At 57.1% G+C, this 26,730-nt stretch overlaps 1 protein-coding gene across 1 annotated transcript; it reads left to right on the top strand.

Annotated features, from left to right (window-relative positions):
• On the top strand, window positions 1-26,181 carry Spock2 (SPARC (osteonectin), cwcv and kazal like domains proteoglycan 2). Its single transcript, XM_005325933.5, has 11 exons — window positions 1-742; window positions 14,897-14,905; window positions 15,235-15,280; window positions 15,510-15,624; window positions 16,882-16,996; window positions 18,545-18,659; window positions 19,081-19,200; window positions 19,769-19,987; window positions 20,510-20,572; window positions 22,121-22,258; window positions 22,351-26,181. The coding sequence occupies exons 1-11, from the start codon at window positions 554-556 to the stop codon at window positions 22,494-22,496; spliced, it is 1,275 nt and encodes a 424-aa protein (XP_005325990.2). The 5' UTR covers window positions 1-553; the 3' UTR covers window positions 22,497-26,181.
• Window positions 26,182-26,730: the final 549 nt, after the last annotated feature.

The following is a 26,730-nucleotide window of genomic DNA, read 5'->3' on the forward strand; positions in this document are numbered from 1 at the left end:
GCCAAATTCCCTTTTAGACACCTGAGCCTGGCTGGGTTTGTAACCGGAGAGTTTTGCGTCTTTTCCCCAACCCCATCTTCCCTGGGGAGATCCCGGGGCCCTTCTCTCCACCCTTGGGAGACTGCAGGGACATTTCGGGGTTCTGCTTCCTTGGTCTGCAACTCCCTGAGCGCTTGGGCTGCGCTGCGGCTGGCTGGCGATGGGCGCTCTGATCCTGCGCTCGCTTTGAAATCTACCCCCTCCTTTTTTTCCTCCCCAAGCCAGGTATGATGATGTCAAACGTGATGCCGATGCTACAGTTACAGACACGGCCCCTGCTGGCGCAGCCTCTCTGATTCTCTCTCCCTCCGCGTCCGGTGCTGGGCTTTTTCAGACAAGTGCATCTTCTAACCAGGTCACATTTCAGCCGCGACCCACCCTCCGTCAGTCACCAGAGTCAGACCGCAGGAGGAGGGCTGAGGACAGCAGCTTTTCCTTCGCCAACAACGGGGTGGAGGGAAGGACGTTTAAATCCTGCAAAAGTCAAGACCCCCCAGGACCAACCCAGACCACGATGCGCGCCCCGAGCTGCGGGCGACTGGCTCTGCCGCTGCTGCTGCTCGCCGCAGCCGCCCTGGCCGAAGGCGACGCCAAAGGGCTCAAGGAGGGCGAGACCCCCGGCAATTTCATGGAGGACGAGCAATGGCTGTCGTCCATCTCTCAGTACAGCGGCAAGATCAAGCACTGGAACCGCTTCCGAGACGTAAGTCCGCCGGGCGCCGCGGGCCGAGGGCTCGGGCTCAGGTCTGGGGAGCGAGCTTCGGAGTGGAGACCCCCGCGCGGAAAGCGCAGGAGCGGTCTCTGCGCGTCGGAGCCCGAGGCTCCCGCAGCCCCGCGGGCTAATTACGGCGAGAGTAAACAGCACCCAGAAAGTCCCAGCCCGGGCCCCCTCCCGGGTCCCCGCGGGCAGCGGCCTTGGGACCCCCAGTCTCGCACCCACTAGAGCCAGTCCCAGGCCAGGAGACGCTCCGGGTGCGCGCGCTCGAGACGGGGTCTCCCCGCAGGCCGGGCGTGGAGATGGGGTGTGGGGTGTGAGGACTGGGGCCCCGGCTGCGTGTGGGCCCGACCGCCTCTCCGTCCTGTGAGCCGTCCCCGGGCCTACCCCAGCCCGGTGGGTGCGGCGGGCCCCACATACGGGGCACTGCAGAAGGCACAGGTCTGGGTGGGGCTGGCGGGAAGGTAGCGCCCTACAGCGTGGGTGCCCACTGTTCCCACCTTGGGCTTTGTGGGAGGGGGACAGAAGGGGCAGGGACCGTGGCCTTGAGTTGGGGGGTCCAAGCAACCCTCATAAGGTGAGATGGTAAAAGGTGTGTCCGTAATGGAGGCAGGTGACAGCGGTGAAAATGTCCGAGGCTACCTCCGGGTGGCTGCCAGAACCGATTCTGGGGTCCCCAAGCGGAGAGGCACTCTTACCAACCGAGGCTCATTTTCCTGGATCAACCTGGGGGCGGGGGGCCACCCAGGGCAGGGGGAGGGCTCCCAACCCGAGGGAAGAGTCTATGGCCGGGGGCCTGAGAAGCAGAGGGGAGAGTCCAGAAGCTGGGTCTAGGGGCCCTGGCGGACGCCCGCCCAAACCCCGGCTTAACCTTGAGCCGAACTTTGCGGGGTGGGGGGCGGGGAGGCGGGAGGCGGCTGCGGACTAGTCGCTGTCGCTGCAGCACTTTGTTTACCGGCACCTGTAGATCGAGGGGAATTCGGAGGCGGCATTCCCAGAGGGGCCGCGCCTGCCTCAGGCCTGGCGGGGTGCGGTGGGCAGGGGTGAGAGAAGGAGGGTGTGGCCGGCTCCTGAGAACCGTGGGGGGCCAGGTGGGGGATGGGCCGGATGCGCCCGAGGAGATGCAGCGGGTCCGGTGACCAGGCGCTAGCTGACGCCCGGACCCTAGAAAGCCTCTTCTAGGACCCCTATTCCCCATTTTTACTTCTCGGGATTGCCTAGATTCTATCTTCAGAGCCACTTAGTACAACACAGGCCACACCTGATCTTCCTCATTTTCTCCTAAACTGCGTGCATCCACAAGTTCCTTAGAAAATTTTTAAAAACATGCACCATGCATTTTCTCTCCAGCCACATGATGGGAAAAGGCAGAGATACGGATCTTTTTGTTATCCTGAGACAAGTGACTGTTACTCCCCAAAGTCAGACCGGCGGGTTGTAATTCACAAAGGAAAGGAGGAACCACAGGCAGCCAGGTTTCAAGGCTGAGGTGCCTGGCCCCGGAGGGGACTGTTGGTCCCCAGTGTTTGCCCACCCAGGGTTGGTCCAGCCCGGGAGTCTAGAGCCCCAGCAAAACCTTCTCCAGGCACCTGCTGGCCCAGCCCAGATTAGCCGCAGTCTCCTGCGGCTGCCTGGGCAGCAGCCCTGGGGCCCAGCAGTGAGGGGGCGGCAGCAGGCTGGCCCATCCGGAATCCATGTGTCACTGGTCTCGGCCTCCCTGGGACTGCTGGCTGTTTGATCTGCCGAAATGGGACTAGTGAAGGTCAGAGGGAAAAGAAATGCTTAATCAAAACAGTGAAGGTTAAAAAATAAGATTCTTTCTACTTCCCTTTCTCCACCTGCTTCCAGTAGCCAGTGGGTGAGAATAAATGACGGACTGCTTGACCCCCCCCCTCCCCAGCACAGGGTTGCCCACCTGTCTCCTTGTATCGGTGCCAACCATTTCCCCTTCCTCCCATGCTCATCAGAGGAAAGGCACCCCATTTGAAATTCTGCAGGTACTACCCCCATATGGAAAGCTTTGGGGCAAATGTTGACGGAGGGGGTGGGAGGGCTCCGGCTTTAGTAGGGCTGATTTCCTCCAAAACCCCATTAAAGGTAGCCCTGGCTGCAGAAGGACAGGGTCAGGAGAGAAGTAGGACAAAGACTGGGTAGGAGGGCCTAGCCATGGGGGTCTGTTGGCAGCTTCTGCAGAAAGGCAAGAAGGAGGCTGCTAGCCCAGAGCCAGGGCATTGCATAACTCTAGTGGTGCCACAGTGTGAATGGTGCCCCCTGGAGTTGTGCAGTGCACAGACTGTAAACAGGAACTCTGCCAGCACTACAAACACTTCTTATCCTTCCTTTGCCAGTAAAGATTCTGCCTCCCATCCTTTCAGCTAAAGGTCCTCCAGCAGGGCACAGTAGCATCCATCTTTATACACATTTTCAGCAGGCAGCTCTCTCCCCACAGGAAAGAAAGGAATTTCTTTTGAATCCCTATGGGGTTGCCAGGTTGAACTTGAACCCATCACACAATGGCTCAAGGTCTTCTATTTTGCCCAGGTGGGAAGGAGGCAAGCAGGAGGAGGATCTTATTTCTCAGGGAATAGGGTTGAGGGAATCGATGGTGGGGTGAGGGAAATATCTTTTTAAATGGTGTTGAGAACTGAGTGTATGATCGAAGGGGTCAGGAGAACAGAGAAGAGGAAGAAGGCTTGGGAGTGGCTCCAATTTGGCCTTGGTCGGAGCTGGTAGGAGGTGTTCAGTTTAGCATTCTTTCTTTGAGCGCTAGGATTATAGGGGAGGCAGGATTTGCCAGCTGAGTAATCCTCCCCTCCAGTGGGCACATCTAATGCCCAGCATCCTGCTGCCAGGGAGGAGGACATTCATGTTCAAGGAGATGGGGAGGCTCCCAGGCCACAAATCTGGCTGTGCCCTGCCCTGAGCAGTCTTGAACTTTTCCAAGCCCTGCTCTCTAGTGCTCTTATCTCCAAATTCACTCCCTGCAAAATTGGGTGGGACTTTACCGCAAGTCTTTGGAACAAAACATGCAGGACATAGATGAGGTGAACACGCGAGAAGAGATGGCCCATTACACAGCATCTGCAGGGCGGGCTCCCCGGAGCTTGGTGAGGAAGAACTGACTGTTCTCTTTCTCCCTGGCTCTTCTCTACCTTGTACTCCACTTCCATAAAATTTTAATTTATTTGCAAGTGTCTGGCATAGTGCTTGGCACCAGAGGCACACAGTTAATACATGTGTCCCATTGCCAACTGCAACGAGCATCGCATCTTGCTGTCCCTGCCATGGGCTCTGTATATTCGTTGTCTCCTGTGGGATGGTTATTGTTCCTTTATAGTCTACACATGTTATGGGAGAGGAAATTGAGACCCAGAAAAATTGATAATTTATCCAAGGGACAAATAGCTAGGAAGTGGGGGACCTGGGATTTGAGCCCAGGTCATCTATTTCGGCTTTGCTTTTCAGGATACACTGGGACTAATCCTTAGTGACTATGAGAAGGAAGGGTCCACCCTGAAGAGCAAAGCCTCATGTCCTATCAGGATGCCCGGGGCAGGAGCAGACCTCCTTGGAAGCCCCCTGTCTCTTGCAGACCATCACGGGCGGGTCCCTACCAGGCCTAGCAACAGCCCAAAGGCAGCTGTCCACTCAGCAGGATGCAGGGTGCAGTGTGCTGGGATAGCCTGGCTTGGGTTCGGGATGCCAGGCCTGTCACATCACCCTTCTGAGTTTCATGGTTCCATAGTGAAAGAATGCATACATGTGGAGGCATCCTCTGCAAGGGCCTAGGGCATCCGTTTCAGGAAATACCCTTCCCCACAGAGAAACCACCAGGTGGATCATTGTATTTTCTGGAACTGGCCTACACTAGGCCCCAGTCTCCATGCAAAGGACATTCATGTCCGCTAACTCCCTCATTCATGGCAGATCTGAGCGCCTCCCGCATGTCAGGGACTTCACTGTGACCCTGGGTATTGACTCAGTGGTGTTATTATCTGCCAGCTGCACGATTCTCCTTTTTTGTTTGTTTTGGGGTGCTGGGGATTGAACCCAGGGGCGCTCTATCACTGAGCAACACAACACCCCCAGCCCCCTTTTATTTATCTGTGTGATCCTGTAGCTGTGCTACATCCCCAGCTCTTCTTTTAAATTCTGAGACAGGGTCTCACTAAGTTTGTCCAGTCTGACCTCCAACTTGTGATCCTCCTGCCTCAGCCTCCAGAGCAGCTGGGATTACAGGTGTGCATGACCACACCAGGCTGACTTTCCTGTTTTTCTGAGCATGAAGTAGGCCCATGGGGAATATGAGTCACACAGGGGCTCCTGGAGAGTTCCCCTCCCTCCCTCTGACCCCCCACACCTGAACCCATACAAGTGTCGGGAGGAGCTGCACAGATGTTTGTGGGGAGTGTGGGTGTACAAAAAGAACCCAAAACTGGGTCAGAAGGGATTCTGCAATAGGCTTAGGGATGGGGGGTGGGTCCTTCCCTGGCCTCCCCTTGGTTTCTAAGTCCTCTCCCCCTGGAGGAGTGGCATCTCCAGGCATAATGAGACACTCTTGAAGGCCCAGTGGGACCTGGAGCCTGGGAGGGGAGGGAGAGCCGCTGTCTTGAGGGGCTGTTGTGTGCTGTGTGCCCCCTGGTCTTCCAGGTGTCTGAAGAAGGTAGAACACTGACACCATCCCGTTCTCCAGGAGATCAGAAGCTGACTGAGGTGCAGGAGAGGTCTGTCCTAACCCAAGCCCCAAGTCCCAGGGACAGTGCACTGTTCCTCTTCCTAGTGAGAGGACAGACCAGCTGTGTGACCTTTTGACAGGCACTCTGCCTCTCTGGGCCTTGATTTTTCTCATTGGTGTAATGGCAGGCTTAAGAAAATGATCCACAGAGTCCCTCAGCCATTTGTGATTCTGTGAAGATGGCACAAGGGCCTGTCCAGAGTCCCTCCACCTGCAGAAATGTCCTACCTGTCACCACTACAAGCTGGGCTGTAAGTCTTTGGATTCAAGGAAGAGATTTTCTTCAAGAAAGAGAAAGGATCTGTGACTAGGTTGGGGCCAGCTGTGCATTGACGACAGAATGGGACGTCTGAGAAATGGGGCCTTCTGGTGTCTCAGGGCAAACTCGGGCCGGGTGAGCCTACCAGCCGTCTCAGTCCCTCTGGGCCCGCTGCAACAGTGTGTCCCAGAGGGGGTGCCTGAAATGACAGAAATATCTTCCTTATCATTCCGGAGGCAGGGAAGTTCAAGATCAAGGCATTGTCACATTCAGTGGCGGCTGAGGGCCACCTTCTCGTTGTCATGGAGTCTTTTCACCAGGTCCTCATGGTGGCAGAGAGAAGCAGCTCTGGTCAGTGTAGGGACACTGATCCATCACGGGGGCTCTGTATTCATGACCTCCACGACCCTAATCACCACGGGAGGCCCCAGGACCATCCTACAGGGGCGTGGAGTTCCGCATGAACCTGGGCCGGTGCCGGCAACACTGAGTCCAGAACCGAGCTGCATGGGTCTGGTTAGACCCGGGGACAGGGGCGATGAATGCCCAGGCCTCGGCCTAGGTGGACTTCAGACACGGCCCGTCCGGCCTTGGCGAGCTGAGGGGAGCCCCGCTGTGGCTCTTGAGGTGGGGCAGCTCTGACCCCTCAGCACCCTGTCAGTTGCAGGTCCAGCCCCTCCTGGGCTCCGCAGCACTTACTGGCCACCAGCTGATCTGGCCCTGGAGATGCCGCCTCGGGGCACTGGATCTCAGGAGTCCTCCCGCTGGTGTGCGCAGTGTGTGTTTGTCACTTCTCTCCTGTCCTAAGCCCCTGAGGGCGGGTCTGAGAATAGACTTCATGGTGTGCCTTCCCACCTGTCCCCAGAGCGTCCCCGGATGTTTGTGCCCACAGTGGGCGCTCCTAGAATGTGAGAGGCAGAGGGCTTCCTTTCCGCTGTCCCCAGAAGTCCCCCCTCCTCTCCGGGGAGCAGCCCTGTGGTTCAGGCAGTGAGGGTAAAGGGGGGCTGATTATTTGGGGGATCTTCTTTCTGGTCCCCAGAAAGTGGAGACACGTCTAGAACCTGGGCCCTGCCTTCCAGTGATTCACTTGTAGGACAGGTTGGAATGAAGGCGGGAGGGAAATGGTCCCCCAGCCTCTGTCCTTCAGGCCCCTGTGCCTGTGACAGCTGTCCCCAATTTCATGGGACAGCTCACAGCGCCCCCCCACCTTAGAGTTCCCACAGAGCTGGGCAGCCACCCCTCAGACCTGTGGGAGGGAGAACAGTGGAGAACAGTGTCCCCAGAGACAAGGCATCCTGCTGTAGCCCCAGGACCCACAGAGAGGGTGAGGCTGTCTCAGCACCCAGGCAGGCTCGGCCTGGCCAGTGGCTCACCTCTGCTTGGGGACAAACTCCTGGCCCTTCCCTGACTCCTGGTTCCCTGGCATGGGTCAGAGGATGGGAAGAGGGTGAAGTTGTTCAAGCGCCTTTTCCACTCCAAGCTCTCAGCTTGGAAGAACTGGGGAGCCTCAGCAGCCCCCAGCACTCACCCCCACATCTTAACCCACGAACAAGGAGGCCCTGGGAAGGAGTCTGGACACGGTCTCCTCTCGTGGCCTCGTGTTCTTCCACTGCATCGTGCTCCCGTCTCTGCAGTCTTCCTCGGGGATCTCTGGGATTGAAATCCTGACCCTCCCCCTTGTGCCAGAAAGGAAACCGAGGCCCGAGGTGCTCAGAACAGAACCCAGGCCCTTTCGCATCTCGCTCCTTGTTCTCTGTCCTTCCCCCACCCACCCCGTACCAGGGATTGAACCCTGGGTGCTTAACCACTGAGCCGCTTCCCCATCCTTTTAAAATATTTTATTTAGAGACAGGGTCTCCCTGAGTTGCTTAGAGCCTTGCGAAGTTGCTGAGGCTGGATCTGAACTTGTGATCCTCCTGCCTCAGCCTCCCGAGCTGCTGGGATGACAGGCGTGTGCCGTCGCTTCAGCTCCTCTCAACTTCATAGTCTGCAGGGGCCACCAGAAGCAGAAACCAAAGGTTGGGGTAGTGCCACCGGAGTCGCAGGGAGGTCAGGCCCTGGCGTCGGGTGGGTGTTGGCGTGGGCATACCTGAGCCCAGGCCAGGCTCCTGGCATGCAGGGCGTGATGATAAGCACATTTTTGCCCTCCAAGGAAATTCCTCTGAGGGGAGAAGAGGTGGGAGGCAGGAGTCTCCCAGATGCCAGTCTCCTTCTGTTTGTCCAGCCTCATGCACACCCTGGGCCGCCCCTTCCGGGAGAGGAGCAGGTATTTGGTGCCTGCCTCTCCCCAGCCTGCCCAGCTGCCTCTTCCCCCACACAAGGGCCCTGTCTCCTCAGGGGGCCTTCTGTGGCCTGAGGTGGGATGCCTCAGTTGAGCAGCTCCGCCGGCCCCCACTTCACTCCTCCAGCTCCTTTCTGGGTCCCTCTCTGTTCCTTGGTGGTTGTTTCCTCCCCCCGGGGCTCATCACAGGCTCCCAGGTGTCGGGTGAGGCCCCTTTCCACATTTAGAGATTCTTGATCTATCAGAGAAAATGAAGAAATGCCATAATGGGGTTAGCCAAAGTGTGGTCTGTTGAAATCTCCAAGGAACTTCTTTCAGTTCTGTCCATGGGCTCTGGAAGACAACGGCAGAGTCTATATTTGAGGCCCCTGGTGACCCTGAGACCCTCCAGGGCCTCTTGCCCTCCCCTGCTCCTGGGCTCTCACCATGTGAGACAGGGGGTCGGTGGCCCTGGTTTATGTCTTTCAAGTGCAGAGTCTGAGAATGCCGTCTCAGACATGTCCCTCCACCTGGGTGCCTTGCTGTGCCCGGAGGATGGCAAGGGACCATCCCCATTTTATAGGCAAGGAGGAGGAGTCCGCCCAGGCCACGTGACTCTTCCTGGCAGTCGGTGGCACTGCCGAGTGGGCATCAGCACCTGACTCCCTGCTGGGGGCTGGAGTCTCCTCCACACGCTGCTGTGGAAGGGCAGGTGGCGGTTGGCGGGAGTGTAAGCCGAGGTCTGGGGGAGCTTGGTCTGCTGCGTGTCCCCTCCCCCAGCAGATGGGCAGCCTGGGAGAGACTGGGTTAATTCAAGCTGCGAAGTGAGCGGGTGATTTGGGTGCTAATTAAAATGACAGGAAGTAAACAGCCTCAGAAACACCCAGCATGCGCCCCCTAAGCCCGCTAGGCCTGCGCACTCCCCATCTCTCCTCCAGCTTGGCGCAGTGGGCTCGTCTCCATGGCAACTGAGCCGAGCTGCAGAGATCAAAGCAGGAGATGGGTTAGCTCCAAACCAGCTGAACCAGGGGCGGGCGAAGGGATTTCTGGAAAGAACCTGGGGAAGGGAGGCCCCGGTGTCCTCCCCCTCCACAGCCAGTCCCTCCTCTGCTGGCTGTGGACTCCTTATCTTGGTGCTAAAGCAGAGCTGATGTGGTAGGAAAAGTCTCCCATGGGTTGGGATCGGGCTTCCTAGTTCCATCCCTGGACTGAGATGTTCTTCATCAGCTAACATTTATAGAGCGCTGCTTAGGGCCATGGATTCTGGAGTCAGAGTTCTGGGTGCCAGTATTATTCTACTGTGCAATTGCTGTGTAATCCTTCACAGGTCACTTAACCTCTCTGAGGTTAATTTTGTCAAGCGAGAAATGGGAATAATAATGTTAAGTCTCTCTTAGGGTTTCTTTGAAGAATAAACAAGTCAAATGAAACTGAACATACTGATATATATACCCAACTGGAAGAGTGGCATTGAATTAGTGACAAGTATATAGCAAACTAGGCAAATGAAGCAAGGAGGCAATTATAAATTCTATGGAAAACAAAAAGGGAATTGGCACCTAAATTAGGTGAGATCAAACCCAAGTGACATTTCCAGTGGTCACTAGAGGAAGAGTAGACTTCTTCAAGTCACAATCAGCCAGAGGATAACTAGAGGTGGGGTGGGGTTAGGGAAGATGATGCCCCAGCTGGGTTTTGGAAGTTGACTTGAAGTTCCGGGGCTGGGTGTGAACACACATTCCATATGGAGAAAGTGGCTAGTGGTCGTCTGGCCTGCGGAAACATCCTGTGCTTGGACATGGGACCCAGGTAGCCAGGAACATGTGAAAAGATGGGGCTTCTTCTGTAGGTAACAGGAAACCAGGGAAGGGCTTTTGACATCTAACATTTATTATATTTTTTCCCTTCATTATAAAGAAATTCATGGTAGAAATCTTGGAAACTTGGGAAAAAGCAGAAAGATGTCAAAATGTGCTGTGCTCCTGCCCTGCAGACTGTCCATCATTTTGATACTAATCTTTTTTAAAAATCTTTTATTCTAATTTGTTATATATGGCATCAGAATGCATTACAATTTATACTACACATATAGAGCACACTTTTTCATATCTCTGGTTATATACAAAGTAACAATCATCTTCATTTATTTTTTATGTGGTGCTGAGGATCGAACCCAGTGCCTCCTGCCATGAGAGGAAAGTGCTCTGCCACTGAGCTACAGCCCCAGCCCCTAGTTTTCTTCACCTACCCATTTCGTTCTCCCCTCCCTCCCAAATGAGAACAAACCGTCTATTCAGTGAAGGGGACACATGATCAGAATTGCATTCTAGAATCACCTCTGTAGTGGGGCTGCAGTGGTGTGGACGTAGCATGCGCCCATCCAACTGAGGCCAGCAGGGGGCGCTGCAGTAACTCAAGTGCTGCCGTCTGGTGGGCCAGGGCTGGAGAGAGGTAGCAGAGAGCTAGGAGCAGTGGGGGGGCCTTGGGAAGAAAGGGCTGGGCAGTGTTCAGCTTGGGGAGGGTGCTGTGACTTGCTACAAAGGAAGAGACCTGATTGGAATCAGGAGACTGGATTCCAGGGATTCAGCCGTCCCTCTGCCCGGGAAGTATTTGTTCCGAGAGAGGCACCATTGGAAGGAAGAACCGCTGGGCTGCTCTTTTCACCCCTGAGACCCCCTTAGAGGTGAAGAAGCCAGAGCACACAGGCAAAGTATCAGGCTCAAGATGCCTAGCTGGTGGGGGGTGGACGGTGGACTTGGGCACTGGCCAGGGAGGGGCCTTACTCTGCCTACTTGGAACAAGCATGGACGCTTGATCAGAGCCAGTCCACCCGTGACCATCCAGGGTCTCAGGTGGCCCTTGGACACTGGAAAGTTGAAAAAGCTCCTTCTATGATTCTAAGGGACAGTTTTTCCTAAGGCCCACCTGGTCCAGGGGAGAAAACTAAGCCTGTGTGGGTAAGTGGCCTGCCCAGGTCCACAGATCAGGATGGAGCAGACTCTGGTGCACAGTCCTCTGCACCATGCCCTCAGTGCTCGCGCTGTTCCTGGTACACACAGGTGGCATGGGGATGGGGAGACCTAGCTCGGCTTGGCGCTTCACCTCTCTTGTGACCCCTGACTGGTTTCTTTGCCTCTCTGTGCCTCCGTTTCTGATTTTTTATGATAGTGATGCAAAATGCTTGGAGAGGAATTACTTTAAAAGCACCATTTGATAAAAAGCAGCATGCACTTATACATTCCAGAAGTTTCGTCCACCTGTCTGCTCTGTGGTCCTAGGTGGCTGTGCTCACCAGAGAAATGGACAGGCTCCCCGGATGGATCTTGGTCCATTTCCCCTCTGGTCTGACCCTTTCCCCAGAGGACTGTGGAGGGATTCTTTCAAATCCTTTTCTGTCAGGTGAGGGCAGATGGGCAGCAGAGCTAGAGAAGTGCTCAGCCTCCTGCTCCTGAGAAGACCTGGGGCCTCATTAGACCATTTCTTTTCTTTTTTTCTTTTCTTTCTTTTCTCTTTTTGTAGTACTGTGAGCTCCATCCAGGGTGCTCTTCCACAGAGCTACATCCCCAGTCCTTTTTATTTTGAGACAGGGTTCACTAAATGACCCAGACTGGCCTTGAACTTGTGATCCTTCTGCTCAGCCTCCCGAGGGGCTGGGACTAGAGGCTGCACGGCTGTGCACTCAGCTTTATTGAACCATTTCTCACAACTGCTAATGAGCCCATTTGGGTGCCATAAATAGACACTGCTGCACCGAAAGGCACCATTCACACTTGCCAACAAACACCTCTTTCTCAGCTTATAGAAAGAACTGGCCCCACCTGACCTTAGGGGACCCCTCAGAGTGTCCCTTGGCTTTGCCCCAGATTGGCCACTCCCGTGTGGCCCACAGGACGTCCTCATCACCCCTCCCTGCAGGACCTCTGCAGGGAGTGACTCCCTCTGGTCTCTGCTCTCCCCTGGTGGCCTCTCTTTCCCCACTTTTCAGGGGCCCCTCATCTTTCTTCTCCTTTTCCCCACCTGAATCTGTGGTCTCTGTTGCTGTCATAGCACTTTGATTTGTGGGTGCTCCCTGGACTCCAGGCACCATCTGCTTTAGTCTCAGGGCAGGGCTAGGAGGTAGGTGCTGAGTTCCTGCAGGTCTGGGGCTTGGCTGGCAAGGGGCAGCCTCCTCTCCTCAGCCCTCCGACCGGCCGCTTCCACTGCCCTGGGAGTGGGGGTCCCGGGATTCAGAACTCCCCGGCCTCCCTCCAGGCCCCTGCCTCAGTGGAGCAAAGGGCTTAGCTGGACCCGAGGACAGGGCGTGAGCAAGAGGCCACCCGCAAGCTGGACCAGGGGGAGTCCTGGCTGGCAGCTGGAGGCATGGTGGTCTGCTGGGTCCCTCCTCCCTCCTTCTCTCTTTCCTTTCTCTCCCTTTCCCCTACTCCTTCCCTCTCTCTCCCTTCTCTCCCCCTTCCTGCCCTCACCTCTTTCTGTCTCTTTCTCAGCACTGAGGCTTGAACCCAGAGGTGCTCTACCACCAACTGCATCCCTAGCCCTTTTTATTTGGGGACGGGGTTTTGCTGCCTTGCCCAGGCTGATCCCAAACCTTCCATCCTCCTGCCTCCGCCCCACGAGTCGCAGGGATTGTAAGTGTATGTCACGGCTCCTGGCAGAGCTGCTGGTGTCTTAGAGGTCCCATTCCAGCCTCACTGTCTCCTGAATTTCTAATCAGAAATCCTTGGTCTTGACCTTTGAGAACCCACTTTGAACTGAGTCTCAGATTCTGCCCGTGCCCTGACTGGGGTTGAAGGCGGCAAAGCTACGCTGGCAGGCTCCAAGGCCCTCAGCCGGGCCCCAGACGCTGGAGGAGCCAAAGGCCCATCCCTTCCTTTAGTTTTGGGGCAGGTGACTTAGGGGCACACACCTTGGTGGTTGAAGGGAGCCGACACACCTGCCTCCCAGGCCCAGCCATTTTCCCCGTCTTCTTTATAACCTCATCCCCTCCTCTTTCCCATAGGAGGATGGGAGCAGATAGAGGGGCCCCAACTTGATGGAGTCACTTTTCAACATTGGGGATTGGACCCACAAGCCGTCTATCTCTGAGATACTTCCACAGCCCTTTTATTTTGAGACAGGATCTCTGTAAGTCGCTGAGGCTGGCCTCCGAAGGATGCCCTCCTGCCTCAGCCTCCCACGCAGCTGCGATCACAAGCAGCTGTGATCCACTGTGCCTGCCTTGCAATCCTTAACTTCCCGTTCTCATAAACTCGGGCCTCAGCCACTTGGCCATGGACGGCCTCTGTTTCCAGTCGAGTGGGGTGGGCACCAGATGAAGAGGACCCCTTCACCCTGTGGTGCTCCCTTACAAGAAAGGCTGGGCCTGAACTGGCTCGGTGACCTGAGCCAATGGGGGACATGGTGCCTACTGCCATGGAAGCTTGCCAGGGGCTTCTCGGGGCTCAGCTCAAGCCCTGGCAGTTGAGCCCACAGGGGGGCCCAGGAAGCCCCTCCTGGGTCTTCCTCCTGCCTGCTTCGTGGTCCTAGGGCCACAGGACACTTGCTGCTTGGTCGTGTTGAGGGGGCCAGGGGCGGGCAAAGTGAAGGGGCAGGGGGAAGGCAAAGGTGAGTCAGAGGAGAGAGACAGGGAGAAACATAGAGAGCGCCAGGACCCTCAGGGAGAGGTCACTCAGTGGCTCCCGGGCCCTCCCCTCCCCCACTGCCCTCCCCTTACTGTGGAAGAGGCAGGAAGGCTGAGCCCGGGGGAGGGCTGGGCTCCCGAGTGTGAAAACTGGAGGCTGCTCACAGAAGTTCATTTCTGGATGGAAACCATCTGGCACTGGGCGGGCCGCCTCAGTGCCCTTCTTCTCACGTGCTGTGTACTTGTGGCTTATGCGCGCGTTCACGCAAATGAAGACGTGTAAATACACACGCCTGTGCACACATGACACATGCCCGTGGACGTGCATGTGTGTACCTGGGCCCCAACGTGATGCTCACGGGCTTCCAGGGGGTGCTCGGGCTTCCAAAACCCCTGCGGGCTCCCAGGTTCCCTCTGGTGCCAGAGCCCATGCCGGCTCCTCTCGGGTGTGACAGCTCAGTGTCTGGTCCCTACCCACCCCAACCCTGCAGTATGGCCTCTGTCCCCTCCACTGCACATCTCTGACGGGCATGGGGTGGGACTCAGGATGAGGAGGCGTGCCGGCTCCCTGGCCTTCCCACTGGCCCGAGTACACACAGGACCACCCCCGGACAGGTGCCAGGTCATTTCCTGGTCTCTCCTGCACACAAAGGGGGCTGGACAAGGTGACCTCAGATGGCCTTTTCGGGTTCCTCTGACTGATGACTTGAAGTGGGACCATGATAAACAGGGAAGCTGTCGTCACTGGTGTGGCCACCCCCTTGGTTCAAGGTGCCCCCTGAGGTCTGCGGAGAAGGAAGGGACCTTGAGTGAGAAAGAGTCCCCTGCACCTGGGGTGGGATGGGGCTGGGGGTGGGGACCTGCTAAGGAAGGGACCGAAGCAGAAGAAAGAGTAGGCCCTTTCTGGGCCACCAGGGCACAGACATGAGAGTCACTGACCCAGGGCAGTATGGACTCTTCAGACATCTGTACTGGTGGTGGTACCTGGGCTGGGCTTGGGGTCGGTTGTCACCTTCTCAAATCCATGGGCCTCACCCTTCCGCTCCTAGGGTGAGCCCACAGTTGTCCATAGTGACAATGTAGGAAAACTGACTCCCAGGTGGAGTCCCTAGGGATCAGAGACGATAGCTGTCCAAGGACATGGCCCAGCACCCAGGGACACACAAGGCCAGGGGTACCCTGGGACCTTGTGGCCTCACACTGAAGTCCCCGTCTGTCTCTCTTTCTCCCCCTGCTCATCACTGTGGCCTGCTGCGGTGTCCTGGCTCCAGGAGGTGGAGGTGAGTCCTGCCTGGGCCCCGGCGTGTGGCCTCTCCACACTCCATTCCCCTGGCGACCCTCCCCCAACGGCTCCTCTGCCAACGTCCAGTCTGGGCTGGGAGAGTGAGACCCTTACAGGAGAGGCTGAAAAGGAGCCTGGATGTGGGTTTGGGGGGACAGAGGCAGAGGGGAGGCAGCTGGGAGAGCCTGGGTGGTCAGGGTCATCTGGGACCACCATGATGGCAGCAATCTGCATGTGGATGCCCGGGCCTGTGAGTACGGTGGTCACTGAGCTCAGCTCGGGATGGGAACCTTAGCCCTCCTCGTCTCCCCGCCCTCTGTCCTCTAGGACGACTACATCAAGAGCTGGGAGGACAACCAGCAAGGAGATGAAGGTAACATGCCCGTCCTCCTGGGGACTGACATTTTGAGAAGATGTGGCACCCGAGGGCAAGTCTTGGTCTTGGCCTGGGGGGCTTCCTGACCAGCCAGGGTGGGACCTTGGCACTCAGGAGCTCTGGTTATGAAAGGCTGCAGAAGGGAGGGTCCTCCCAGCTCAGAAGTAGGGCTGGGGGCTCCTGAGTACTCCTAGGTGATCAGGGTCCCGACCTTGTGTCCCTGCAGCCCTGGACACCACCAAGGACCCCTGCCAGAAGGTCAAGTGCAGTCGCCACAAGGTGTGCATCGCCCAGGGCTACCAGAGGGCCATGTGCATTAGTCGCAAGAAGCTGGAGCACAGGTGAGGGGCAGGAGGGGAGCCCTCGAGACACTTGTTCAGGTGACCACTCCTTGTGTATCAGCTGTCTGTTGCCGCAAAACAAAAATGACCAACGCGTGCTCTCTCTCACAGTTTCTGAGTGTCAGGAATCCCAAGATGGTTCTGGCTCAGGGTCTGTCACAGGTTACAGTCACACTGCTGGAGGGCACTGGAGGACTCACTTCCAAGTTCCTCTATGGTTGTGGGTCAGAGGCCTGAGTTCCTCACCTGACCCTACCCCCTGGATAGTTGAGTCTCCCCATAACATGGCGGCTGGCTTTCCATGAAGTGAGTCATCTGAGAGACAGCAAGAGGAAGCCATACCTTGGGAGAACAGTTACCAAATGCTGTGGTACCTAGGGAAAGTCATAGCTCCTCTCTGGGCTGGGGTATCCCTATCTCTAAGACAAATAGGTTAGACCAGATAATGACGTTCCTTCCCGCTCTGACATGCAGGGCTTCATGAAATAGTTAAGGTTGTAGCTTCTGAGGCTTAAGTTGGAGGAAGGGGGAAGGGGCATTTGAAGAGCCTTAGCTCCAGTCCAAGGACCAGACCCTGCCTAACTCCGGACCCCTGGAAAAGGTCCCATTTCCCTCACCTCCCTCCTGGGTCATGGAAGATAAGACTTGGGGGTTGTGATCTTAGATGCCCGAGGGGCCTGACATAGAGAAGGTTGGTGAGGGGCCTCTCTGGCAGGCCCAGCCCAGTGGGAAGCGGGCAGCTTCTATTCCAGCTGATCTATTCCAGCTACGTGGGATCACAGGACAGGGTCTGCCACATGTCCCTCGTGTCTCAGAAAGGCCAGGAATCCAGGGTATTATGTGAACTCTCCCATTTTGCAAATGTTGGTGAATAACTCAGTGAAAAGCAACCGCCATCACCCTGGAGGCCAGACAGGATGAGCTGTGGGCCTGCTGTGGCCTGTGGGCCCCTGGTTTGCCACCTCTGATTTGGCCTGACCCTCACATGAAATTAAATTCCCTCTTGCAGCCAGTCAGCCCTGGCCTTGCTCCCTGAAGCCCCCCGCTCAGGAACCCCTGGGAAAGAGCAAGCTTCGATCCATGGCCCACCCACCAGGGCCCACCCTCATGAGCTTGAGGAGGGCCTGGCTGGGGGTGATAGCAGAGGGTGACAGGGTGGGGAGGTGGCCTCTTGTTGACGTAGTTCTCCTGAACCTTCTCTGACCCTTTCCCATAAATCTTCTCCTCTTTCCCATATCCTTCCTCCTTCTCCTGCAGGATCAAGCAGCCCGCCCTGAAACTCCATGGAAACAAAGACTCCATCTGCAAGCCCTGCCACATGGCCCAGCTCGCCTCTGTCTGTGGCTCCGATGGCCACACTTACAGCTCAGTGGTGAGAAGTCCTGCACCCAAGTCGGTGGGGGTGGGGTGCACCTGAAGCCACCGAGAGCCACGGGGACAACCAGCTGGGGCCTCCTGAGGGGTTCCTAGGGCTGATGGGGGCCTGACGGTCCAGCTAGTGCATCCAGGACAGCCATCCTGCAGGGAACAGGAGGGACCTCTGCAACCCTGGCTGAGGTGACCTGAGGGTTGGAGCCAGAGCCTGTCCTCGGCCTTGGACAAGTGCAGGAGTGGGAGGGGCCTGGAGGAGACACATGGTCAGGTAACTGCAAGTAGAGTGAGGAAGGGCCTCCCAGAAGTCCCCCAGAGGAAGTCGCTCTGCTGACCAGGTGCAGGGGTGAAGAGGGGGCCATTTCCACACAGAGGCCATGGGTTCCCAGCAGCAGGGAGCCCTGGGGGCAGCAGGCAGTACTCCTCCATGAGAAGACACTGAAGGGAAGAACCGTAACTGGAGGAACACCTTATGGGATGTTTGTGAGGACTAAATGAGGTGATATTTTGAAAGCATTGTATAAACTTCAGAGAACCAAGGAAATACGGGCACTAACGATGGACGCTTCCACTGGCAACAGGAAGCTGGGACTGCTGAGCTCTGGGCAAGCGCACTATTGGCCAGGCTTGGGTTCTGGGCCTGGGGAGCCCTTTTGCAGTGAGATGCAGATTAAAGAGTCACCGGCTGTGGTGAAGATCGAGGTTCCTTGAAGAGAGGAGGTCCCCCAGAAGGGTGGGAGGGGGGACAGAGAATGAGCAGGAGGCCAGAGAGCACCAAAGGGGCAGAGAGATGGAGGAGGAGGAGGAAGAGAAGGACGAGAGCTCACGTCCCATGTCAGAGGGCAGAGCAGGCTGTGGTCCAGGGTCACCCTGTCCAGTAGGAAGGCAGAGGTCTTGAGCAGGTCTGGCTTCCCTCCCAGCCCCATGGCCATGGGCATGTCACGGAGCCTCCCTGTGCCTTGATGTTTTTTGCTGAGCGGGAGAAATCCAATCCTTCCTGGCCGGGCTGAAGGGACTGAGGGAGATAAAGTTGTGAAATGCTACACAGGGCCCACTTCACAGTGGTGGTCACCCCATGGGGAGAAGCCAGTGCAGCCAGGGAAAGAGACTTTACTGGCAAAGAACGGAGGAGCCTCTCCCAGACCCCGGCTGGAGGCTGGGGGGTGGGTAGATATCAAGAGATGGCGGCTGTTTGTACCCAGGAGGGCTGAGGGGTGGCTGTGTGAAGAGCATGACTATGGAGGGCCCATCCCTGGGGCCCAGGGACTGTGACAAGGAGGAGGCTGGGCCGCGAGAGCACGGGTGGGGTGAGTGCTGGATCGGGAGGTGGGCCCAGGGAAGGGCAGAGCCTCAGAGGGGGCAGCGGGGCTTCCTGGCAGCTTCCCAAAGCTGGGCTGTTCCCTCAGACACCCTTCCTGGGCTTGCCGTCTCTGCCACGATCTGCAGAGGGGCACAGAGGGCCTTCCAGGGGGAGCAGCTGTGGCCACTGTGGTAGGAGGCCCGAGGCTGCCCCAGCTGCCCCGTCACCCAGCCGGCCCTTCTCGTGCAGTGTAAGCTGGAGCAGCAGGCCTGCCTGAGCAGCAAGCAGCTGGCCGTGAGATGCGAGGGCCCCTGTCCCTGCCCCACGGAGCAGGCTGCCACCTCCACCACCGAAGGCAAGTCAGGTAACCAGAGGTCAGGGCCACGGCCAGGCTGGGGTGGGCGGCCGGCCGGGTTGCAAAATGGGAAAGAGAAGAGACAAAAATAAGGAGGACCTGGGAGCGGGAGTCAGTGGCCCAGGTGGACAAAGCAGAAGGCCTGGGCCTCAGCCCTCACGCCTGTCCCCTGGGAGTGCGAAGGTGGGTGGAGGGGGACTCAGCACAGGGAGCCTGCACCTTACTCTTATTGCAAGGAAGGAGAGTGGGGATCGGGGAGACGGCTGTGGTGAGGCTGGGACAGGGGGCTCCTCATTTCCACCTCCCCTTCCCCACCCTGGTCTTGCCCAGCCTCCTGGCCTACGATGGGGCAGGACCCCAAGCGGAGATCAAGCCTGCTGCCCCCACCCACCCCCACCCCCTGCACCCTTTTCTGTTCTGCCACCTACAGAGACCTGCACGGGTCAGGACCTGGCTGACCTGGGGGATCGGCTGCGGGACTGGTTCCAGCTCCTTCATGAGAACTCCAAGCAGAACGGATCGGCCAGTGGAGCAGCCAGCCCGGCCACTGGTACAGGAGCTGGTGGCCCTGCCCGGGGCGGGGCGGGGGGGGGGGCGGGAGGGACAGGGAGGGATTGAGGAGACGGTGCGCACAGGGCCAGCCCACCCTGGCTCCTTCTTGCCTGACCCTCAGCCCTGCAATGCGGCTCCCCCCAAAACTTAACCCCCATAGAAGGGGAGGTCAGCTTCAACTACAGCAGGAAGCGAATAGCTAGCTAATAGGAAGGACTGTGAACATGGGTGGGCAGCCAAGGGAAGCAAAAACTATTTTTTTTCTAGGCGTGAGGGATGTAGCCCAGGGGGAGAGCACTTGCCTTGCATGTGCTGGGCCCTGAGTTCAAAGAATTTCAAAATTCTTTGAAATAAAAATTTTTTTCAAGTGTTTTTACAACAGGATTTTGAGTGGCTTAGGTACAGACCTGTGCAGCAATAGAGGTAGGACCTTTGGCCACTCTTGAGTTTCTCAACCGCATGGTTAGACTCTGGGCTGCCCTCACCCTGGACTGAAGGCCGGGGTTGAGGAAGAGGCGGCTGGACGGGCGGGTGCCCTGGGCGTGTCTGAATCGTCTTCTCTCCAGGGCTGGACAAAAGCCTGGGGGCCAGCTGCAAGGACTCTATTGGCTGGATGTTCTCCAAGTTGGACACCAGTGCTGACCTCTTCCTGGACCAGACCGAGCTGGCCGCTATCAACCTGGACAAGTACGAGGTCTGCATCCGCCCTTTCTTCAATTCCTGCGACACCTACAAGGACGGTCGGGTGTCCACCGCCGAGTGGTGCTTCTGCTTCTGGAGGGAGAGTGAGTGTGGCCCGGTCGCCCTCTGGGAGCCTCCCAGGAAGGAGGCTGGCACTGTTTTCATTGACCCTCAGGCAGCTTGGAGAGCTGGTGACGTCCCTAGGTCCCCAAAGCAGAGGTTGACCCCCAATTACTCTCGGGCCTGCAGGATCTTTCTCACATTCCTCCAGTCTTAGGTTTTCCTGGGGGTCTCCCCACAGGGTGTCGGCAGGATCACCCCACCTTCTCCTTTGAATCCTTTTGACTTATCCCATGGATACCAACAGCCTCTGAGAACCCTAGACCCATCCCACAGCCGGGTGGCCTCCTCCAATTAGAGACTGGGGGTGCTCATCCTCAGAGCCCCTGTCCTGATTGGGGGACCATCAAGGTCTCCGTGCACCCCACCTCCACCCTGGGGTGGCCCCATGTCTGAGCCTGCCTTTCATCTTGCAGAGCCCCTGCTGGGGTCTCTAGGCCTTGGAGGCTCATTGTGTCCCGTCAGCACAATGGGACAACCCCTGAGAGGCTGCTTCTCCCCCACAGAGCCCCCCTGCCTGGCGGAGCTGGAGCGTATCCAGATCCAGGAGGCTGCCAAGAAGAAACCAGGTGAGGGTCGGGCAGGGGGCGCAGGACGGGCAGGGAGGCTGCTCTGGATTCCCCTGTGGTTTGGAGGCTGTAGCACCCCCCATCCCCCATTGCCGACCCACCTTAGGGTGGGATCTGAGCCTGGATGAGGCCCTGGCCCAGGTCACAGGGGGAGACACCTTCCTGTTTCTGTTTACGTGGTGGGCCAGGGCCTCCCCTCTGCCCCTTGGTAAGTGTGTTTTCAGCATCATTTTATGGCTACCCGTGCTGGGGCTGGAGGTTGAGAGGCAGAAGCATCCTAGAATCCTCCATTCTGTTCACTTCAGCAAGTGCGTGTGTAAAGCCTGATGGGGGCCCATGGAGAGGGGGAGATGCGTGCTCACATTCTGCACACACCCTGGGGGGGAGAGAGCAAGACACCCAGCTTCAGTCAGAACTGTTGGGCAAGACAGACGAGGTCCCTGGCCCATAAGGCCTTGGTACAGTCTAACCCACAAAATCCCACACAAGGACAGAGGTGCTGACTGACCTGGGCACACTGCTGAGGGAGGGCTCAGGGGGACATGAGTTAGCCTGAGGGGTGAGCAAGAGTTACAGGGAGAGCTGAGGGAGGAGAATGAGCCAGACAAGTGCAGAGTCGAGGACGGGACTGAGCTGGGAATTCTTGGAAAACAGAAAAAAAAGGGACTATGTGGACTGGAATTTGATAGTCAAAGGGACAGAGGTTCAAGAGGCAAGTCACACGGAGCCATACTTAGCATCCAACCTGGAAGCACCCCTAGATGCCACAGTGGCTGGAAGCCCGGGGCCTTCAGGGGCTGGGGTGGGCTCGTGTCTGCCGGAAGCAGTCCTTTCTCCCCTAATCCCGAGCAGACCCCCTGGGCCTGGGGCACCCACCCCAAAGTGCCTGGTATTACCCCGTGTCTTCTCCCCCAACCAAGTGGGCAGAGTCGTCTCAAAACAGGCCTGGAAAATGGACAGAAATGCAGCAGTTCAGGACCAGTGCGTGGGCCCTGAAGGGAGGTCCCCTTGGGAAGGGCTGGGAGGAGAAGCCCGGGCTTTCCTGACCAGGGACAGCCAGGCGGTGGGATCCAGGACACGGGGCATAATGAGAGCAAACTGGCCGTCCTGGAAGACATGGGCCAAGGAGCCATCCCAGAGGCCCTAGCAGGTCACAAGTGGGTTTTCTTTTTTTTGGGTACTGGACATTGAACCCAGGGGCTCTTAACCACTGAGCCACATCCCCAGCCCTTTTTATATTTTATTTAGAGACAGAGTCTCACTGAGTTGCTTAGGGCCTCGCTAAGTTCCTGAGGTTGGCTTTGAGTCCATGATCCTCCTGCCTCAGCCTCCTGAGCGGCTGGGTTTACAGGTGTACACCATTGCTCCTGCCTGAAGTGGGTTTTCTTGTTTCCTCTCAGTGGAGCTGGGAGAAACTAGCCTTGGGCACCTGGGTTTGCTGAGTGGGCAGTGCTGTGCTGGCCAGGCTGTGGGGCATGCTTAAGGCTCCCAGGGAAGAGCGGTAGCCTTGGACCCCTGCTTTGACTCTGGGGGTCCTGTCCCACTCAGGCATCTTCATCCCGAGCTGTGACGAGGACGGCTACTACCGGAAGATGCAGTGTGACCAGAACAGCGGCGACTGCTGGTGTGTGGACCAGCTGGGGCTTGAGCTGACCGGCACCCGCACGCACGGGAGCCCCGACTGCGGTAAGGGCTGCTGAGGACCTGCGCTGGGAGGGCTGAGGGGGCAGAGGGGCGGCCAGCGGGGTCCTGATCCAGCTTGGCTTGTGCTTTCACAGATGACATCGTGGGTTTCTCAGGGGACTTTGGGAGTGGTGTCGGCTGGGAGGACGAGGAGGAGAAGGAGACGGAAGAAGCAGGCGAGGAGGCCGAGGAGGAGGAGGGCGAGGTGGGCGAGGCGGACGACGGAGGCTACATCTGGTAGATGGCCCTTGGGAGCCATGGCGGGCCAGGGTGCCGACGGCCAGGGAGACGGGCCAGCGGGGACCTGGACAGCAGTGGGCAGCTTAGCGAGTGGGTCCAGAAACCAGTTGGAAGGACCCTGGCTCGAGTGGGGAGGCCTCGAAGTGTGAGTGCATGATACGTGTGAGGCATGTGTGGCTGGGACGGGTGAATGCGTGTGTGTGTGCGTGCGTGTGGCATGCGCTGACCAACATGTCCTTGACCCCAAAGGTCCCTTCAGCCGCCCTGTAGTTTTCTTTCCATTTGTCGTTGGTTTTAAAATACACTCACACATACACAACCACACACCAAAATCAGTGGACTGAAATGCCCGTCCCTGTCCCCACCCAACACTCTGGTGTTCCCACCCTGCTCAGCCAGCCCTGCCCCCTCCTGCCCCTGCCTACCCTTCTCCCTCCCACTTCTGGGCCTAAGGGGGGAGGGAGGGCAGGCTGCTTTCTGTGGGCTGGAGGTCCTCCCAACGTTGGGCAGATTTGATGTGAAACCGGCCTCAGAGGATGGGCCAGGACACTGGCCACAGCAAGCCCTGTCCCTCTGCCGAGTTCTCAAGCACTGGAGAAACTCCCCTAACCCAAGCCAGAGTGACCAAAGGGGGCTGAGGAGGAGCTGGGGCAGAGAGGGTGAGGCACAGGGAGGGGTGAGGAGGGCAGGAGTGAGCGGTCAGCTGAGGGATCTGCATGTCCTGGGCAGGGCCTCAGAGAGGAGAGGAGCGGCTGGATGCCAGACCCCAGAACAGCCCCGCTGGCGCCCCGTGGGCCGCACGCGGCTGTGGCTGGGTGCTTGCTGGCCTGGAGACTGTGGCTGAGGCCATGCCGTCCAGCCCTGCCTGGCTCCCCGCTGGCACAGTCTGGCAGGGATGCTGCTTTCGCCTCCGTCTCCCATGCTGGGGTCCCCCTTGTCCGTTCCAGGGAGCCTGAAGACCCAGAGCAGAGGTGTGTGCCACCTTCCTGACCCCACCTCAATGCTCCCCTCCTGCCCGAACCAGTGGAGAGACTTTTCCCTGGACCCTGCGAAGAAGTGGCTGGAAGTTGCCACCTATTGAGGCCGTGATCCTTCCTCTCCTTGAGCCTCAGTGGCCACCCCCAGCCCCATTCCTCTCAGCCCCTGGGGGTTCCCTCTGCCTCCTGAGGGCCCCCAGGGGCTGCCCTAGTGAAGGGGCTCCTCCGAGTCCTGTTTTGAAGCCCTGTAGTGTGAAAGAATAGTAAAAAGTCCGTCAGTGGGGACAGAGAGGGTTGGCCCCAGGCCACACCTCACCGTTCCCGAGTCTCCTGAGCAGGTGGAAGGCCATCTTACCCAGAGGAGAAGCCGCCCTGTGGTTTCTGTTTGTGTGTTCACTGTTGTATCTCCTAAGTAGCCCAGTTCTCCCTGCGGAAGCCAATCCCTTATGCCTTTGGTAGAGAATCTCTTACCCAGACCGGGCCTCTGGCGCCCTTGGGTGCATGGAGAGTGCTGTGTGTGTGTGTGTGTGTGTGTGTGTGTGTGTGTACGTGCGTGTGTGTGTGTGTGTGTGTGTGTGTGTGTGATCCTGGGGGCCACCCTGGTGGCCTGGGAGTGTGGGGAGGGCCCCCTGCTCTCCCCAGCGTCTCCCTGCATCTGCTGAGGGTCTGTCGGACTCCGTGGAAGAGCCTCGCCCTGTCCACCCCTCTACTCCACCCTGGAACCGACATCTTCTGAGCCTTCTCTTGGGGGAAATAACGAAGCTCCACTTAGCCCCATAAAGCGCTTCTCATTCTGCAGCACAGTTCTGATCTTTGAGGTGTCGCGCTGTTCCAGACCCCCCAAGCCCCTTGCCCCGACCACCCCTGCCCTGTGCTCCCGCCTCCTGCCTCTGGTCCCCTGCTCAGTCACATCGGCCCTCTGTTCACCAGAGGTGGCTACTCCTTGGACTGGGAGCTACTTGAAACTTCCTGCTCTTGCTAGGATCTGAGTCTGTCTCTTCCTCTGCCCCAGCTGGACTCCCGGAACTGTCCTGCGGTGGCTGTGAGGAAAGCCAGGGCTCTCTGGGGTGGGGAGGGCAGGCAAAGGGCCTCACTCCTCCTCTTCCTCTGCCCTCCCCTGCGGGAGCCGTGCTCTCCGTGTCTCTGGGTCTTCCGATTGTGCACGTTTTTTCTGACCTTGTAAATATGTTTTAGAAAGAAAGTGAAAGGTATTGAACTAGCCCCTGGCAGGCCTGCAGGGGTCCAGTTCCCTGTCTATGAAGCTCCCACACTGCTTCCCACCCCCTCAAAAGCAGCTACTCCCCATGGAGCTGCAGGCCTCCAAGTGACCTCTTGTCACTTGGAGCCTAAGGCTTCCTGGTGAGCAAGGCTGCAGGTTGGTTTTCCCTCAGCCAGGGGGATTCATGCCCTTGGCCCAGCTGCCTGCCCCCAGCCCCTCCCAGCCCCTTCCTGCCCGCACTCCCCTGGCACAGGCAGGCCAGGCAATGAGGGCTGCATGGACCAGAGCTCAACCAAATTGCAGCAGAACCAAGTCTTGCCCGGCCCCAGAGCTGCCATTGGCCATCCTGGGCCACCTGGGCCCGTGGATGGTGGAAGAGATGGATGTGTAAGATGGGGGGGAGGTTTCGAGAAAATAAATGTGCCTTGAGAGACCACTCTGGGGTCTGAGGGTGATGGAGGAGGGGTTGGTCTGGGAAGCTCAGGAAGGAGGCCGAGCTGGAGAGAGGGAGAGACAGCTTGGCTGCCCCCTAGTGTCCTGTTGGGGAAGTGACCACACACGTGGCAAGTGGTCACCTCTCCTCCCTCCTGCCCACCTGGTGTTAGGGGGCAGGCCACCTCTTAGGTGGAAGCTCCTTCTTTACCCCTGGGGGGAGGGCGTCCATTGGTATTGACACGGGAACCCTTCATTTCACCAAAGCCTGAGCCCGCAGCCCTTGGGGAGAATGGCAGATTTTTGACATCTGGGGTCACCATGGGGCTGCGGGCTGGTGGCAGGGTTGGGGAGGGTTCCCAGGGAAGAGACGGTGGGGGTGGGAAAGGAGACCAGAGACATCCTAAGGAAGTCCCAGCAGAGCAAAGTGCTTGTAGCCTGCAGCTAGTTAAACTGTGTGACGTGCAATAACTGAGCTTAGAGTTAAGAGTCGTGTTCAAGTGCTTGGATTTCCGTCCGTAGACTTCAGTGCTGAAATCGTATCTCTCAGTAATTTTAGATGTCTTAAAAAAAAAATGAGGGGCTGGGGATGTGGCTCAAGCGGTAGCGCGCTCGCCTAGCATGCGTGCGGCCCGGGTTCGATCCTCAGCAGCACCACATACCAACAAAGATGTTGTGTCCGCCAAGAACTAAGAAAAAATAAATAAATGTTAAAATTCTCTCTCTCTCTCTCTGTCCCCCTCTCTCACTCTCTCTTTAAAAAAAAAAAAAAAAAAAAAAAAAAAAAAAAAAAAAAAAAATGAGAAACAAAGTGTTAGACCTGTGTGTGCGTTGATGGGCACTCAAGCGTCCCTTCGGTCACCCCACTTTCTCCCTCTCCCCTCACACCCCACCTCCCACACTCGACCCCCCACCCGCCTCCACTTGGGGACCCCACGCCTCGTGTTGTCTTTATCTGCCTATTACTCAGCCTAAGGAACAAGAACACTCCACACATGCATAAAGGAAATCAAATGTTATTTTTAAGAAAATGGAAAATAAAAACTTTATAAACACCACCTGCTGGCAACACTCTCTGATTCTTCTTCTTTTTAGTGTTTTCACAAAACCACATTCACACATGAACCCTGTGGTCCGGACTGTCCCAGTCAGCTTATTTTTTATTCATCGTTACATGAGGCCTCGGAGAGGGCGGGGCAGGGAAGAGGGGCCTGATTTATCTAGGGAGGATCAGGAACGACGTTAGAACATTTTTTGGTACTATTGCAAATATATATAAATGCAATCAATCCGTTATGTCATTACTGGTATATGTAATCCATTACTGATACATGTCAGTAGGTACATCTCTATTGCAGTGTAAAAATCAAACTAAATGACCTGCTTTCTCCATTTAACAAATTATGGATCTTTTTACCATGTTATTAAAATTATTTGAAGACATGACTTAAATAGTTACAAAGTATTCCACAATATGAATGTACTGTAATGCATTTAACTGTGTCCCTGTTTAAAGACATTGATATTATTCCCAACTTCTTTTCCCCCCACATTTTTAAATCGGTATGTTTTAAATGTACATAATGGTGGGATTTCTTGTTACATAT

Source organism: Ictidomys tridecemlineatus, chromosome 1 (genome assembly GCF_052094955.1).
Source record: "Ictidomys tridecemlineatus isolate mIctTri1 chromosome 1, mIctTri1.hap1, whole genome shotgun sequence".
Classification (NCBI taxonomy): Eukaryota; Metazoa; Chordata; class Mammalia; order Rodentia; family Sciuridae; genus Ictidomys; species Ictidomys tridecemlineatus.